This window comes from Podarcis raffonei, chromosome 1 (assembly GCF_027172205.1).
Source record: "Podarcis raffonei isolate rPodRaf1 chromosome 1, rPodRaf1.pri, whole genome shotgun sequence".
Classification (NCBI taxonomy): Eukaryota; Metazoa; Chordata; class Lepidosauria; order Squamata; family Lacertidae; genus Podarcis; species Podarcis raffonei.
Window position 1 is genome coordinate 116,764,034 of NC_070602.1, and position 18,774 is coordinate 116,782,807.

Consider the following 18,774-nt stretch of genomic DNA (forward strand, 5'->3'; position numbering starts at 1 on the left):
AAGCGGCTTAGTCATGCTGGCTACATGACCCGGAAGCTGTCTGCGGACAAACGCCGGCTCCCTCGGCCTATAGAGCGAGATGAGTGCTCAACCCCAGAGTCGTCCGTGACTAGACCTAATGGTCAGGGGTACCTTTACCTTTTATGTGCATTAAATGAATTGGGAAAATGAGGGGTTTCTGAATGGCTGTCCTGGTCATAGGTACTCTGAAGATCACACTGATTACATGGAATTTCTTTTAAACACATTTCATATTTCAAACACTGATTCGATAAACGTTATTTCTGTCAAGACCGCGACTGTGCTGGCTTTTAATGGCTAAAGCTAGGCAGATCTGAATAATTCAAATGTTCTATATTATGAAATAATGTGTCTGATTTGAAGGTTATTGTGAACATGACTTTATATATATAGAGAGAGAGAGATTACATGTGTGATCATGTTTACTGTTTTTAATATATTTCTTCTTTCTAATGCTGTTGTGAAAAACACAGACTATCAATGAGGCTAGCCTCAGGACAAAAATATATAATTTTATTTGGATTACTGTTTAATAGCAGATATGTAGCACAGGCCATTGCCTGTTTAGTCAAAGTAAACCACAGTATTATTTGTATGTCGCCCATCTGACTGGGTTTCCCTAGCCACTCTGGGCAGCTCCCAACAGAATATTAAAAACATGATAAACATTAAAAACTTCCCTAAATAGGGCTGCCTTCAGGTGTCTTCTAAAAGTCAGTTTATTTCCTAGACATCTGATGGGAGGGCGTTCCACAGGGCGGGCGCAACTCCCAAAAAGGCCCTCTGCCTGGTTTCCTGTAACCTCACTTCTCACAGAGAGGGAACCGCCAGACGGTCCTCGGAGCTGGACCTCAGTGTCTGGGCTGAACGATGGGGGTGGAGATACTCCTTCAGGTATACTGGGCCGAGGCCGTTTAGGGCTCTAAAGGTCAGCACCAACACTTTAAACTGTACTTGGAAACATACTGGGAGTCAATGTAGATCATTTAAGACCATTATTATTATTATTATTATTATTATTACTACCCTGCCCATCTGGCTGGGATGGCGCATCCACTCTAGGCTGCTTCCAACAGATTAAACCTTCCTTAGAAAGCATACATAGGATTGTGGCTTTCACCTGTTCGTAAAAACTCACATCAGGTGTGCTCTTATGGTTTTCATACTCATAAACTACTCAGAATGCAGAACGAAGACTACAAAGCAAATGCTCGATTGTATGAATCCTTATTTTGGAGCAAGTGTTACAGGTCTTAGTAGGACTTACTTCTTAGTGAATCTGCACATGAATGAGCTCCAAGTATTGTCAACATATCCGTACAAATGAAACATTACCCATGTCATTGTGATACCTTGCTACCTGTGTATAAACCATGTGGCTTTGAGGAGTTGTGCTGCCGTATAATGGAGGGCCATGTTCATACTGAGAATGCCTACTAGTATGACAACATGTTTCCGTAAATACAGATCGGATTGAAATATGATGTTGCACATCTAGGCTGCAATCCTGCCCTGAACTGTGAGCATGCAGTTCCCAGGAAAAACAGCATGACATGCACTTATAACATTTGGGTGCAAAAACCATTGGGCTGGCAATATTTTTAGCAAGGGAGAGACCACCTATTTGGCTCTTGTTATATGCCTGTTTCAAAAGGAGGAAATCAACTTGATTTTGATTCTACTGCATCCAGTGATGTTCTCATTTCTTTAAGTTTACTTTTAAGTATATTCTCACTATGCAAAAAGTTTGCTAAATTGAAGCTATTCCATCAAAAGGAAGCGATAGGAAACGGCCTACTGATTTGTTTGAAAGTAGCGAGGCTTGCCAGTATTAAATGCTTGCACACGAGGGTTTTTTTTATTTAAAAAAGATGGAATAAAAGCTTCTGCCAATTTAACTTAAATCTCAGCAATTTTTCTGATAGGAACTGGATAGGTTGCATGCTTACCTCTTTCTCTATTTTAAGCAACTTCTTCACAGCCACCTCCTTGTCCTGGGATACCCATCGGGCTCGATACACACTCCCGAAACTCCCTCCGCCGCAGTTTTCAAAGAACTGCAAGTCATCAAATTTAATTTGCACAAATGAAGCACCGAGAGACAACATCTCATAATGACAAAATAACCACGGCAAAACCTGCAAGAAAAGAAAGGGAGGGGGACAAAAAAAAACATCTCCAGTTATGCTTTCGTTGCCATGGTTCACCTATTCTGAACTTTCCCTTTAGTACGATAATGCAAACAAGATACGAATGGTATAAAAAGCTGTGGCACTCACACTGTATATTCCGTCCAGACCCTTGAAGCTATTATCTGTGGATAAACGGCTAAAAAATCCACCGCATTCTCTGCTATTTTCAGATGCTGGGACTACAGGAAAAGGCTCTGCGTATGTGTGCTCAGTTCCCTTATAGTGACGTACACTGTCAAAAGGAAAGCTCACTTGCAACTGTTAGCTTGCCTAGGAGTTCTGGAATCTGGGGTATGCCATGTATCCATGTCGTGATCACTTCTCGAGAAATATACATAACCTAAGCTCCTGAATATTCTGGCACAACAACAACTTTAGACCTCTCCAGACCAAGAGCTCTGTCTGCAAATGTTCACTAAGGTAGAAGCATTTGTTATATGCGGCGGAGGGAAAAGTTGGCCAAAACACAAGTCTGTTCCAGAAGTGGCTTAGTTGTGCCTTCAACAGCAAGTGCAGAATAATTTATCTTGCTTGCAATACACAAAAACCCTATGAGTACGTGAAGGCACACTTCTTCTTATTCTTTTTTAAAAAAGAAGACGAGATATCATATTTCTTGCCAGCGGAACAAGAACATTCTTGTTCTAAGTCACGGGGTCTCTTCAAATAATCTTTAATATTATTATCCAGCCTATTGCTGGATCACTTAAGACTGACCCCTGACCAAAAGAAGTTATCAAGCTCAAAAATCCATATATGTCAGGTTCATGTTGAAAGCAAAGTCTAGAAGTAAGCTTTCAGGGGAAACCCAGTGTAACTTAAATAGCTGGCACAAGCTCACAGCGACTACATTTCTCTGTACATCCAACTTAAGAGATTTTTTTATAGTACAAAACAGTGCAAAAATTAGTACAAAAGTAGCACAGCCACATGGGCTCCTGTAGAAATTATTGCATGATTTTGCACAAAATAAGATGCTCTTGCGAATGCACAACTAACCTTCCAGCCTGAATTGGCTTCATCATTTTCTAGACACCAGGAAATCTCCACCAATTCCACACCTGCTCACACACCACTTAACATTAACCTGTGCGGTGCTGCTTAAAATAAATAAAGTTAACAGTCTGGAGAATTAAGTGATACAGTCCTGCCGCAACCTGTTTCTTGACAAAGATATATGTGTGCAAAAGCATTGTATTTTGAATTCAGCGCTTAGTTCTCTAGGGGGGAAAGAAGTCAGATTGAGAAGCTACTAGTTCTAGATTCAAAATCCTCTTGAGTTTCCATGCCTGCTGCTGGCCAACAAAGTGGACTAGTACCATTATTTCCCTATTACAAAATGGGGAAGGGGACCAGAGTCCAAGTCACAGAGGCTTGCAAGAGCTGCAGATAGGAGTTTGCAACTCAAGTGAAGTTTCCAACTAGCGCCTTGCAATGCAATTGACTACTTACCATGTTTGGTGCTTTGTATTAGCAAATAAAATGCTACCCTATCCTATGTAAGGATCTGTGAAACCTCATTGCAAACACTTAGGCACATGTCTAAGTTTAGTTATACGAGTATCAAAGACAATGGATATTAGAGACAATTGAATTTCCCTTATATATGTACGGTTGCGTAAGTGCGCACGACGTTCAATTTCAGTTGACTCATCTTCAGCTGAACCCAATCCCAACCCCAGCAATAAGCTCAGAGATCAGATGAAAAGAAGAAATAGAGCAAAATGTAATCAGCATATTGATGGCATATGCAAAACACATGATTGTGCAAGCTCCCATGGCTCCATATATAGACTGGAATAAGGGTAAGGATAAAATGGACCCAGCCAGGAAGTAGTGCAATCACTAAAATGGGAATGCCACAATATTGCCTACTAAGTCTCACAGTGGCAACAAGGGAAGAGCCACAGCTCAGTGACAGAGGATCTGCTTTGCGTGCAGAATATCTGAGGCTCAGGTCCCAGAATCTGCAGGTAAGACTCTCTCTGATAGTAGAGGTTGAACAAAGCCATCATGGCTACTAGCTGTTGATAGCATTATCTTCCATACATTTTTGTCTGACTCTTGTTTAAACTCATCCAAGTTGGTAGCCATCACTTCCTCAGTCACTCCCATCCTACAAAACCTAGGTCATGCACTGAGATCTGCCCTGTTTTCTGCTGATGCAAAGAATTCACGAAGCTTCACTGCAGTCTCTTTATCCACATTTGAACTCCCTCGTCATCCCGGATCAGCACCAAAACTGGTCTAATTAATTATGGGCTGGAAACCCTCAACTATGCATTTGCAAGGGGGTCAGAACTAGATGACCCACAGGGTCCCTTCCAACTTTATGATCCTGTGATTTATTGTTCAGTGACAAATCTGAAAATGCAGACATTATAGGTGGGGCCAGACTCCCATCTCCATTTCTAAGCTCATTTGGAATTAATGTTTTGCTGGAATCAGGGAAAGCTGCTTCCAAGATTAAAGTGTTTAGAATAAACACTTCCATCTCTTCAAATGCAAATATTTCACTTATCTATTCCAAGAGCTAGTTACTTCCATCTTATATCTCTCTAAGCTACATCTTCTGTGGCAATTTTCACGAGGAAGAAGGAGACAACATCCTGAACCTCTCCAGTGTTCCATGGTCCTGTCATTTGCAGAAATACAATTGGGAACTCCTAGCTACTATTGTATGAGAACCATGGGGAAGGTTATGGAGATTGGCTTTGTTGCCTGCAGCAGATTAGTAACACATGATGTGCATTTGAAGGAATGGTTCTGTCATTATCCATCATATAAAGACATTTCTAAAGTATCCATCACCTTATGAAAAGGACGTGCTTTGTTTTGGCAAGGTGACAGCTGCTTTATAAGTGTCTCTATAGGATGGATTGAACTTCAATTTTGATCTAAATAAGTTAATGTGGCCCGAGACTTTTTATTTAAAAATACCCCCAAACACTGCAAGATGTGAGCTTATGTTCTGTGGATTTGTTGAGAGTGATAGGTGAGTTTTTCACTTCCTGACAATTATTATTTTTATAGCTTAGAAAATATTGTCTTCCGCACCATGGAGAAAAGAATCCGAGACCTTTTGTTGCATTTTGTATTTCAATTTTAATGCCCAGCAGTCTATTGTCATGTGCGCTTTGTATATCCAACTCTTTTAACAACAGCACGTCCAGTTCAATATAGTTAAATAGATGCTCAGTGGGTTCCTGTTATCTGATAGCTTGCCTTTATACCTACTCTAACTATAGGTTTTACTTGCTCTAAAGTAAGAATAAGCCAGCATAGGAAAGAGGAAACCCTGTGCACATTATAGTATAGCACCAGGCTAAAGAGTTCCTTTTCTCCCTTTGGAAAGCTAAAGTTTGGCTCCTGGCTTCCTTAAAATATTATTTGCAGGGGGAGAAATACTGTTTTAAGATCTTAACCTTCAACAGAGATAGGAGCCAAACTCCAGGTTTGTAGAGAGTGACTCGTTTAGTTGTTGGTATATGGTTAATAAAAATTGTCACCTGGTAATTATGCAGTGAAGCTTTATTAAATCTGTTCTTTTTTTCAATCTTGCACACAAAAGGGATTCGCTTTGCTACATTCTATGGGCTGGCTGGGCTTGGGGAAAAGCTGATTGCCTTTAAAAAGTAATGACTTCCTCTAGGTAATAAAGGAGGCAAGTTTTTATTACTTAAAAAAATGCATTTTCTCTCCGCATAAGGCCTACCGTATCTATGTGTCACAACTGATGTTTGTTCATTAAAAAAAAACTATTGCCAGGTGGTAAATTTTGTGGGCTTCTTTGCAAAGCTGAACTTGAACCCTGGAGATGTGTGCCATTTTCCCCCTTCCAATGAAATCTATTGTTCAGTGTCAGGAATGGTTCAGGAAATCCTGTATGCTGTGGTTGCCACTCTATTGGGACTCCAGCTCCCATCATCCCAAGCCAGCATGGCCAAGGGGCAGGGACGATGGGAGCTGTTGTTAGGCCACTTCTGGAAGGCCAAAGTTCCCCCACCCCTGCCCTAAAAGGATCCCAATGCTTCCTTAAGAGGTTTATCTGAAATGGAAGGGAAAATTGCAACGGCAGCCAAAAATCCAATGGAACGAGAATTCACATTTTATGCATGCTTATGATTTCATAACACAATTATGTTATAACTGTATTGTCGCAGATTATTGCAGTTGAATATATTATGCTTGCCACTGAGGCTCACAGAAGTCTCTTTCTGCACCCTTAATACTCTTGGTGAATGTGAGCAGAAGGTGCTGTTTTCCCTGGCAATAGTGAATCTACATTCAGAAGGGCGTTATGAACATTGATCATGGTCTATGCTACTATCCTGATCCATCTTCTATTTAGAGGGATGACGAACTGTGCATATAAATGCCTAACCCAGCAAATGGTCAAGTTAATGAAGCAGATTGTGCATAGCCCCAGTCAGAAAATAAGCAGAACCTCCCTCTTCTGCTCAGTCTTCTGCTGATTTTCTGACTAGGTCTAGTCACAAATGGCAGTTTGGATCAGAGTTTAAGGCCTTTAGGCTGAAATTCTAAGCAGGGAGTAAGTCCCACTGAACTCAATGGGGTCATTTTTGAGCAGGCGTGTATTGGATTGTCCTTTTGGGCAGGGACGGAGGAAGGGGATGTGGTGGGGGCAGGCCGCCCCAGGTGTCACCACTGAGGGGGTGACAAAATGGCGGGCAGCACTCACCGCGGGGCCTGCAGCGAGCCCAAGCCACGCGTCTCTCCTGGGAGAGACACGGTGGTTGGGCGCCCACAGGCTCTGCGCTGCACCAAACGGTCCTCCCGCTGCCTCCCCCTCAGCTGTAGGGTGGCTGAGTGGGAGGAGGTAGGCAGACTCCTCGGAGGCCCCACGGAGCAGCCTGCCCCAGCTGGCTCCACCCCACGGCGCAAGGCACATGCGCCGCTCCAGGCACCCAATCAGCTTGCTCCGCCGCTGCTTTCAGGTTGTTTACTTTCTTATGTTCCTGGCATTTTTTGATTAACCATTTACTTTTTTAACTGGGCTTATTATCACTGTAGGGATGTGGGTGGCGCTGTGGGTTAAACCACAGAACCTAGGACTTGCCGATCAGAAGGTCAGCGGTTCAAATCCCCGCAATGGGGTGAGCTCCCGTTCCTCGGTCCCTGCTTCTGCCAACCTAGCAGTTCGAAAGCATGTCAAAGTGCAAGTAGATAAATAGGTACCGCTCCAGCGGGAAGGTAAACGGCGTTTCCGTGCTCTGCTCTGGTTCGCCAGAAGCAGCTTAGTCATGCTGGCCACATGACCCAGAAGCTGTACGCCGGCTCCCTCAGCCAATAAAGCGAGATGAGCACCGCAACCACAGAGTAAGTCATGATTGGACCCAATGGTCAGGGGTCCCTTTACCTTTATTATCACTGTATTTTACTGATTGACACACCTTAAGCGTAACTGAGATGGGCAAATGGGTTAAAATGTTGTTGTTGTTTTTTAATACAGCAACCACAGCTGGTATGGAAAAATCCAGTCTCCTTCTTTGCCAAAGCTTTCAGGCCTATGAAACCCTACATGGCTTGGAGCCATCCGATATTGAGTAAAGGGGCATAGCTTCAACCAGTCCCCCACCCCACCCCCAAGCAGTTATTCCAAAGGAGAAAGGTCTTCTTCAGCTGGAACTCACCAGAACTCAGTTCTGGCACCTCTCAGGTGTGTGCCATTGCCATTGTAAGAGAACAAGGGAGGTGTTCCTGGTGAGTTCTGGCACCTCTTTTTCTAGAAAAATAGTGCTGTTGAAATCATTTCCCATAAAGGCCCACCGAAGTCTGTTGTTGTTGCCAGTTCAGGAGTAAGGGGAAAGCTCAACATTTGGATAGCTGCCTTTTGAGGTGGTTTCAAGGTGGGTGCAATCGTCAGTGTTCTTTAAGGCGCTGTTCTGAAATGAACACAGGGAGGAGGCTCAGGTTGCTATGCCCCCTCCCCAAATATGTGTCAGCCATACTTCGAATTCGGTAATTACAGTAAGCTATCACATGATGATCACCACTCATCCCAATTTCAGTTCAAACTCATTTTGTCATAAACTGACACTGATTTTTTACACCCATGCCTTGAAACATATTGAAGTTCTGACTTTTGTAAACAGACACAAAATATTGTATTTCCAGTTCCATTTTCTTCCTCACTTTAGAGTTGCACCTTTTGGCTTAGCACCCCTTACTTTTAACTAAATCCAAGCCAAGTTGTAGGCAGTGCAAGCCTAAGCAAGCTTACTCAGAAGTAAGCCACTCTAAGTTCAGTGGGACTTACTCTCTAGTAAATAAGTTGCAGTGTGGCATCTTTAATTTACCATTTCACAGTCAATTTGGTGACTGTAAATGACAAGCTCGCTAAATGTAAGACATCATATCCCAATATATCACTGTGTGTCTGCAAACTGTAAAAACCATGTATTTTAACAGAGTGCCACATCCATGACATTACATGCACACACAGCTGACTATAATAATAATATTAACTCATTTGGAATTGGAACATCCAGTCACCCAGTTCTCCAGGTATCCAAGAATTAAATTCTCCTATTTCCAGCTTAGATCTTTAAAATAAAAAGCGATTAAGCCAAGACACTCCGCAGCTTTCAGTGATTCCTTTGGAAAGGCATTGTGCCAATGTATTGCCAATAAAGTAGTAACTACATTTGTGCTAGCTTAAAACATACAGCAGGATGTGCCAAGTTTCCTTATTTGGGAAAGAAAACACAGTTCCATGGCTTTCGAGGACTTTGGCCATCCATTTTTAGATTCACGATTTCGTATCCCTATACTGCAATTCATCTCTTGGGATTTCAAATGCGGCCCCATTCCAAGCACCCTGAAACAAAATGAACTCACTATTCCTCTAAGTGGTGGAATGGAATCTATGCAGTATAATGGTGCTAATATGCTACAAAAGGCACAATAAAGCATGGCTTTCTTAGCAAACACAGCTCTGTTTCAGCCTAAGCAAATCTGAGAACATATATTAGGACTGGCCATCTTTTCCTTCCTCTCCTGCTCATTTCCCCACCCTCAACCCCAGGCATGGATCCTGCTACCTTCAGCAGCTGCTCAGCAGAAGAAATAGGTAGATGAATCTCTTGCTGCTAACGACTCTACAAGCAAAAAAACAGGCGCCTTGCCAGAAAGAAAAAAGGAAAACAACGCATTACAAATTTTCTCTCCGGTTTTCCTGAAAGCTTCAGTTACCAAAAAACCCAAAATGAGGCTGATCAGCTAAGAACTACAGAAGCAGCACTAAGGCTGCAATCTGGGAGCAAGCCTCCTTAAAATCAGTAGCAATTAGTTCTGAGTAGGGGTGTATAGGAGTGTACAGTAACACATGAAATGAGGACTGATAATGTTTTGCTTGGGTGTACAAGGATGCAAGGCATAGCTGTTAACTCTTCCCTTTTCTTGCGAGGAATCCTATTCGGAATAAGGGAATTTCCCTTAAAAAGGGGGAAACATTGACAGCTATGATGCAAAGGGGGGGTTACTCTTTCGTTGCCAAGTTTTAAGCAGAAGGGATGTGCTGGTACCAACAGCAGTTATGGTGGTTAAGATAGCATGGCATGGGTGCCTCCAGACGTCAGTATTTTGCAGGAGGGAGCACTGTTCGAAATTAACCAGGGGCCAGGCGCATTTTGCACCTGGCTTTCGACCACATGTGACCAAGTGAAGATGTCTGCGTGCCAGGATGGCATCTGGCATCTTCACCAGCTGGAGGTGCATGCCTGGGGATCCTTGGATCTTGACTGTCTTCACACACTAATACCCCATCCTGTTGAATTCTACCAGTCATATTTTACAATTGGAATGAATTTCTGTGCAGCCAGAGCCGCAGCAGTCACAATTAAGAAAAGAGGTCGGAATAGGCTAATATATGTGTGGACTGTCCCTGGATCAAGTGACTTTTCTTCTTTAAGTTCTTAAAGCTCTTAACCTAGTTCAAGGTTGTCATCTGAACTAGCCAGATGTTTAAGTGATAATCAACCACAGTCAGTCCATCATTTGAAAAATGGCAACTTTAACCTTGGTTTAAGGCAGGGTAGGCAACCTAAGGCCTGTGGGCTGGATGCAGCCCAATCGCCTTCTCAATCCGGCCCGCAGATAGTCCAGGACTCAGTGTGTTTTTACATGAGTAAAATGTGTCCTTTTATTTAAAATGCATCTCTGGGTTATTTGTGGGGCATAGGAATTCATTCTTTCTTTTTTCAAAATATAGTCCAGCCCACCACATGGTCTGAGGGACGGTGGACCGGCCCACAGCTGAAAAAGGTTGCTGACCCCTGGTTAAGGAGCCATTTGACACGTAACTTATATATCTTGAGTTTCTAACATGGGGAGGGAGTCAAGTGCCTACCGGAACTTTAGGATTTGCCCTAACGCAACAAATCCAGGTGTTTTGGGGTTTTTTAAAATGGACTTTCTGCAGTTTGGAAAGCAACAGGGAAACCCAATGGAAAGTGTGAAGTGAACAAATGATTAACAGGAAGCTGTGAAAACACTCTACAAGCAACTTGGGATGAATGCTTGTTATTGTATAACCACCCCGTAAACAAATCAGAACAAACATAGGATAGCATCTAACCTCTGCAGCACACACCTTCTGCCTGCAAATCAGAATGCTCAAAAAATGGGTTGCCTGCAGCAGCCCCTATGACCTGCAAATGCTGTGCCCCTTTCACACTGTCTCAGTCCTTCGCCTATAATAGGGGGAATGGATCTTTGCAATTCAAAGAAGAGTCTCACTGACACTCTCATGAAGCTTTAGGAATCACATGAAGGTCCAGACATTTTAACAAGAACAGGGACTATATATGATTTTTATAATGAATAGTGGTTTTTTAAAAAATGAATGCAATTTTAAAATGCCATTTTAGCTGTGTTGCATGCTGCTATTGCAATTTTACAGTTTTTGAGTAGGCAACTTTAAAATGTTTGAGGTTTGTTTATTATTCTCATATTTCTGCTCTTAGGAATTTTGTTTTAAATTAAAATTAATCAAATTGGAAAGCAGGCTATAAATACTCAGCACCATATCTATTCATGTTTATTCTGAGCATAAGGATTACCGAATTATCTGAAACATTTAAGCCCTTGGGGAAAAACACTACATGAATATGTAAAGTAGGTATATAGTCCATACGTACATGCCTCAAAGCATATAGATAAGTCCAATAAATGTGTGAGGTATCAATGATTCAAAATTATTTTAGCTGTTCCAAGTTTTAGCTTAAAGCAAGTATGAGTAGCTTCTTTATTCCTGGAAAATACTACAATCTCTGGCCAGTAGTCCACAGATCTGAAGCAGGCACTGGTAAGTGCTAGGCCAAAAAACTATTCTGCGTTTATTCCAACCATTGTTCAGCAATTGAGGAGAACAGAAATTGTATCCAAAAATGACCAAAGGGCACAGAAAATTTGGGTGAAATCCTGATGTGAACGTCCTTATATTCTACAAGTCATTTTTCCAGTGGTCTGCCATGTGCAGCCTCTTTGGGTGCATGTTTCCTCTTAAAAAACAAAACCATGACATCCTCAGCTAAGATTTCTTGCAAACAAGGTGGGGAGACTCCCTACTATGTACCTGGCAGCTGTGCCTTAAAAAAAACCAGTTAAAGTCTTTTAAAGTAAACTACTTTTAAATCAACAAGGTGGAAGTAGTTCTTTAAAAAGAAAGCTAACAGGAAGGGATTCCCTTAAACACAACATCAACGAGTACACCAATCCCGGGTTTCTATCCAACATAGCGCTGTGTAACTGTCATGAATATTGCCAAATTAACACATATTTAGTGGGAATGCGCCAAGTCAGGCGCTTGTTTGGTCATATAAATTACAAACAGCCCCAAAGCAGAAGCACAATTGAAGGGGTCCGCATCACACACACCCCAGTCATTTTGTCGGAAATGGCAATGAACATGACTTTTTAAAACCATAGATTTGTATAACAACAAGTTGTGTCCTTTCACCCCAGAGAGATCATTAGACAAGCAGCAACCAGCAGACACAGAATTAATTGTTGACAAGTAAGATTAGCATTGGTGCTATCAAAAATAGATAAGAGTCGTGACACACTGTCCAAGGAGACCTGTTTGCCAGCGATAATGCCAATTTCCGCTACAACTGGCTTCCAGAACTTGTGTACATAGTTACATCCCCATCACATATGGCAGTATGTTCCTAGTCGTACTTTACAACCCTGCCGGCACAAGAGGGAACCAGATATTACAATATGAGCTAGTCGGACCAGGGTTAAAAAACCGGTGGTTGACCACCTTCAAAGAATTATCCCTAAAGTCAGCAGACATGAACCTAAAGGGACGAATTTCGGAGGTTTAAGATCTGGTCCACGCATGTGGATTTTTCAGGTCAGTAGTGCAAGCAAGTGGGGGAGGCTGCAGAGAAACGCTTTGTGAAGAGAACACACACCAGCAACAGCCGCCTCACAATTATTAGGTCAAGTGCACCCAGTAAAATTCTCAGGAGCCTTAAGGGAGAGACAGATAAACTGTGTGTGTGTGTGTTTAAAACGGTTTGGGCCCACCCACCAGCACTCTCAGGCCACTGCAAAGGGCCTGAACCCCAGTAACCAGGCCCACTGGTACTGATGCAGGCCCTGAAGCCTGGGGCCTGATGGTGGCAGCAGCAGAAGCAGCCATTTTAATTTCCCACTAGTGCCCTGACATGCCATGGCTCCCTTTGTGGCTATAACCAATGCCCTCTTACTTAGACCACTTGCGTTTCCATGTTAACAGCTCTTCCGTGTTTTGTTTACCTAGTGATTCCATCTAGGACCAAGTCCATGAGGGTAGCATCACCTAAAACCCGGTAGGCTTTACTTCCAAATAAACCTGCCAAGTATCAGGCTGTCAAAATTTCAGGATCTATTATCAGGGCTTTTTTCCCCAGATGGAACTTGCAAGAACTCAGTTCTGGCACCTCTCAGGTGGGCGGCATTGCCATTCTAAGAGAACAGGTGAGTTCCGGCACCTCTTTTTCTAGAAAAACAGTACTGCATACTTTGTTAATTTTGGGGGCACTTTGTTACTTAAAAGGCCATAATGCATTCTTTACACACACTGGCAAAAGTAGTGGCGGTGGGAAATATTGCTTAGCAAACTTTGGGGAATACACAAGGCAAGGGGGTGTCCCCAAACCAGAGCTAAATACCCAAGTTTTTCCTTGCTCGCTTGCCTTTTTTGTTTCTCAACTGGTGCCACTCCAGCTGCTGCAAACTTTTCGACATCCCTACGGGACTAGAAACCCAAAACGAGTCTAACGATTTCCTGCGAGATTAGCCGCCAGGATGAGGAATGCCCGAAACCCAGAAGATGACAGGTGGCTTGAATCATCCCTGCGCCCATTCCCAGGGCGGCGCTGCACAGGTATGCGCAATCCTGAAACCCGGGCGGCAGCGGCGGAAGGGCCTGCGGAGGCTGCCCTTCTCCAAACTTCCCAGCAAGTTGCAAGTTACTTTTTTTAAGAGAGAGGAAAGGCGTGTGTGTCACCAAAGCGGGAACAGGAGAGGGTGTGCGCGCGTGTCCGAGCTAAACGCAGAGAGGCGCTGCCAAGAGCAGGAAATGATCCTTTCAACTTGCTGAGAAACTTACATAAATCCTCTTGGCAGGCAAAGGGGGCTGCGCAAGCCAGACTGCAGCGCTCCCTCCAAGCGCCTGAGGCCGGCTTCAGGGAGGGAAAGAGGACTCTCTTTTCTCCCCCCCCCCCCGGCTGCCCAGACCCCATATAGGGCGGCCTGTTGCGCAAAGTGGTTTCTTTTCCCGTTCCAAAAGCGCAAAGCCTCGGCGGGGTCGCTCGCCTTTTGGCGCTCAACTGTGCCAAGCGCGCGCCTCCTCCTAACCCCCGAGGCAAACCAAGCGAGGAGCGCGCTCGCTCGCTCGCGCCCGCCATGTCAGCTCCAGACATTCTTGGGGGGACGCGCGTTCATCTCCTCGCAACCCGCCACCGCCACCCCCCACCTCATTTCCCACCCAGTCAGGAGAAACACCCGGGCTTCTTTCTCCTCCGGCGAAATCTCCACCCACCACAACGCCGAGCCCGCCAGGCTTTGCAGCAGAGCGCGCTTTCCCTTACCTTCCCGGAGGGACCCGCCGAAGAGGGAAGCGGCCAACTTGTCCCGAGCAACTCCGCTTTCACCCCGCGGGACCTCGGCTTGCTCCCCTGGGCGCGCGCGTGAGCGTGTGAGTGCGAGTGTGCGTGCCCCGGCTCTCCCACGCTTCCGGTTAATGTCACAAGGAGTCACACCACAACCCAGCCTTCCCAAGTACCTTCCGAGCTTGCAAGAACAGCACCACCCCGCGCCCGGCCAGGCTAGGAGCCGAGGGGCAAAGCACGGCCCGCCCACTTGGCGGCTGGCTCCCAGGCAGCTGCGGAGTTTCCCCTCATCACTGGGGAGTCGAGGGCGACGTTAATCCTTCGCGCTCTTTCCCGTCCCCAGCACACCGACCTGGGGGGTGGGGGGGTGGATAAAAGATACTCGAGAGAGCCAACTTTATATTTAGCCCAACTAAGCCCCTGTTAAATTCGAAGGCAAGAGCCCAATAGACTAAACTGCATTTCTCCACAGAAATGTTTAAATGTCCTGTTCCGGCCTCGTTTGCAAATCAATGCAAGCCTAACTTACTGTTTTATAAGTACTGCTGAGGCGAGGTCATTTGTGTTTAGAAAAAACGCTTTCCCAAGATTTCCTGGCAAATGGCACCAGCTTTGCTTCTTACTCAAGCATCAACAGTTACAAAAAATAATAATAAATCTGCGAGAGAACCTATATTTGATATAAGGAGACTTGCACATTGCCACGGTGTGGCTAAAAACTCCCCGGTTGCTCCAATCGCGTGCCTTTTTAGAACTTGTGCTTTTGGATTCGACAAAAGTTAGAAGGGAGACATGAACATATTTCTGTTACATACTTTAATCTAAGGGCCAAACTTCTAGTTGTACTATTTGGTCTCCTAAAGACGACACAAAATAACTGGTCCCTCTTCTTTTGAAAGAAAAAGCACCCATGCAACCTTCAGTCTGAATGTGCTCTCAGTTCAGGTCTACTGAGAAACAACACACACAAGCTGCTATTTGCCCCCAAATATGCCGTTTTAAAATACAACTGTAATGCAGAGCTACAACATAAAAAAACCCCACCAAAGTAGCATCATTTTTTCCCTCCTACTCTTAATGTAATAATTAAGGTTGGGGTGTAACTCACAGAACTTGAATCACCACATGACATGCCTACCCAGCGGCAGACAGAAATTGTTGGCTTTGATTTGGTTTGTCAGTGTTTCTCAGGTGTTTTCAATGTGGGGGTGGGGGCATGTCTAGAAGAGATCCACTCATTTGTGTGCAGGCAGCAAAGGTGGGCAACCTGTGGTTCTTGGCCTAATTATTATCATTATTATTATTTATTAAATTTGTATACAGCCCTATACCCGCAGATCTCAGGGCGGTTCACAACATACGGTCATGCAGCTCTCAGATTAATGCAAGTGGCAAGGAGGGGAAAGGCAACAGCAGAGAGATTTCAGCTGAAGGAGTGCTGTTTTTTAATGCAAATAAGTTTATAGGGAATTTTTAATTTCATCTACTGCGCCCGCCCCTTGGTGCTGATGTAGTACATGTTGCTGTTGTTAATTCTGCTGCCTGGTCTTTGACCGCAATAAAAGACTGATTGATTGAACAGCAGAGAGACAGAGAAAGGGATGATGCAAAGACAGATAAAAGACAGTCTTTTCGTTCTGCCCCTGGCCATCGTTGACTTTGGACCCAGACTCCTACCGGCCTGTGTTGCCTGATCAAGTGAATGTGGTAGCCCTAAACTGCCTGCTGCTGCTGCATGCAAGGATTTGTGGACTGAGGTGCTGAACAAAGCCAACAATTGTAAGAGAAGAATAACGGTGACCCTATCCCTGAATCACCTGTCACTTCTTGGAACTTTGTGCTTGACCTTGAGGTCAGTAGGCCTGCTCCACAGCTTTGAGTACCAGTCATTTATGGAGAAGCTTGTTGTTGTTGTTTAGTCATTTAGTCGTGTCCGACTCTTCATGACCCCATGGACCAGAGCACGCCAGGCACTCCTGTCTTCCACTGCCTCCCGCGGTTTGGTCAAGCTCATGCTGGTAGCTTCGATCACACTGTCCAACCATCTCGTCCTCTGTCATCCCCTTCTCCTTGTGCCCTCCATCTTTCCCAGCATCAGGGTCTTTTCCAGGGAGTCTTCTCTTCTCATGAGGTGGCCAAAGTATTGGAGCCTCTGTCCTTCCATTGAGCACTCAGGGCTGATTTCCTTCAGAATGGATAGGTTTGATCTTCTTGCAGTCCATGGGACTCTCAAGAGTCTCCTCCAGCACCATAATTCAAAAGCATCAATTCTTCGGTGATCAGCCTTCTTTATGGTCCAGCTCTTACTTCCATACATCACTACTGGAAAAACCATCACTTTAACTATACGGACCTTTGTCAGCAAGGTGATGTCTCTGCTTTTTAAGATGCTGTCTAGGTTTGTCATCGCTTTTCTCCCAAGAAGCTAAGTAAACGCAATTATCAGTAGCAGCTGGTAGGGCAGCCTTGCTTATCTGGCTTCCCAATGCAGTACCCAAGATGGGAGAGGCTGCAGTGCTGTTGGTGTGGGTGCAGCAGCAGCAGCAGGTGCATCAGAATGGCTCAGCTGCTGCAACAACATCACTTTGACCTTGTCTTGGTTACCAGCAGCCACCTCTGCATTAAAGGTAAAGAGACCCCTGACCATTAGGTCCAGTTGTGACCAACTCTGGGGTTGCGGCGCTCATCTCGCTTTATTGGCCGAGAGAGCCGGCATACAGCTTCCGGGTCATGTGGCCAGCATGACTAAGCCGCTTCTAGCGAACCAGAGCAGCACACGGAAACACCGTTTACCTTCCTGCCAGAGTGGTACCTATTTATCTACTTGCACATTGACATGCTTTCAAACTGCTAGGTTGGCAGGAGCAGGGACCGAGCAACGGGAGCTCACCCCGTCGTGGGGATTCAAACTGCCAACCTTCTGATCGGCATGTCCTAGACTCTGTGGTTTAACCCACAGTGCCACCCGTGTCCCATCTCTGCATTAGGAAGGCAGGTAATCAAAGCAACCCCACTCTGCACTGCTGACCGCTACTGGGAATAATGCACCACAATTTGGAAGGGTCTCCGATGCACGGTAACCAGAGTGAAGTTGGACATGAGGATGGTGTTCTAAAAGTGTGTGTGTGGTCGTTGTTTATTTAACACCTGCTCGCTTCCTGCTGGGGATTAAACTTTCAGTGACAGGTCCTGTCCCCCAGCACCACATTTGCAGAGGGAAACAATTAGTCTAATCCACTATCTGAGATCAATGGATTCTTTTTTTTTTTTTTGCTCTTGTTTTATTTTGAGGTATTCTACAGGCCCTGGGGAAATTTTCCTGCTGGTGTGGCTGTTGAAATTCTGGTGGCTTTGTAGAATGCAGAGCTGACACAATTGCTTCCAAGCGCCATCTCTCCCAATGAGCAGAACTCTCTTGCATATGCCCCCCACCCCAGTGCAATGAAGCAGTCTGGGAGATGGCTTGACTGCAAGTAGCAAAAGCGTTTTGTTTTAAATCCTCCTGAAAAAATTATCAGTATTTTTGTGCTAATTTATCTTATGATACAGATGTTTGTATGCAATTTTGCTTAATATGCACATTTTTGCAGAACACTTTTCAACAGAATCCATCTTTGTATGTTATTTTCACCGATAGTGTGTGTATTTTTGTGCACATCACTTGGCTAGAGAAATGCAAAATTAATAGAAGTGCTAATTAAGATGACCTGTGTTTTGATCCACATGTTGTCCCGGAAAATGCAACTTAAGTAGGCCTGTCTTTAAACAACCAAATGGAATTTCCCCCCGATCTCTATAAACGCAAGCAAGAGCTCATTATTGAGCCAGTAACTGAAATGTGTTGTTACCTGTGGCTAACTGTGAAAACTTCAGTTGGTACAAAATATGCTTGCTGACTGACATGGTACATTGCACATACAGTGGTACCTCAGGTTACATATGCTTCAGGTTACGTACGCTTCATTTTACAGACTCCGCTAACCCAGAAATAGTGCTTCAGGTTAAGAACTTTGCTTCAGGGTGAGAACAGAAATCAGGCTCCGGCAGCGCAGCAGCAGCAGGAGGCCCCATTAGCTAAAGTGGTGCTTCAGGTTAAGAACAGTTTCAGGTTAAGAACGGACCTCCGGAACGAATTAAGTACTTAACCTGGGGTACCAGGTTAAGTACTTAACCTGATTTTGACAGTGCTGTTTTTCTAGAAAAAGAGGTGCTGGAGCTCACCATGAATGCTTAGAATGGCAATGATGCCAAGCTGAGAGGTGCCGGAAGTGAGTTCATGTGAGTTCTGGCTGAAAAAAAGCTCTGGGTTTTTGACATGGGCGTAGCCAAGTAGGGAGTAGGGGACAACTGTCCCCCAAATCAATACAAATCAATGCAGATATGAGGTTCTGCCCCCCAACAAAAGCCTGCCCCCCAAAAAATCCTGGCAACACCCA

General features: G+C 44.5%; 1 protein-coding gene across 3 annotated transcripts in view; it reads right to left on the bottom strand.

The window, feature by feature from the left end:
* The window catches only part of MAP3K20 (mitogen-activated protein kinase kinase kinase 20), a 111,296-nt gene extending 96,697 nt beyond the window's left edge, over positions 1-14,599 (bottom strand). Inside the window, exons 1-2 of one of the 3 annotated variants that reach the window (XM_053359378.1) lie at positions 14,318-14,599; positions 1,971-2,159 (exon numbers count right to left, since the gene is read on the bottom strand). In XM_053359378.1, coding sequence (XP_053215353.1) covers positions 1,971-2,129 — 159 coding nt within the window. In that variant the 5' untranslated portion in view covers positions 2,130-2,159; positions 14,318-14,599. Of the gene's footprint in view, positions 1-1,970; positions 2,160-2,300; positions 2,451-14,317 lie in introns of those variants that run through there. The other 2 variants (XM_053359386.1, XM_053359393.1) reach the window with 2 other exon arrangements.
* Between the last annotated feature and the right edge of the window lie 4,175 nt (positions 14,600-18,774).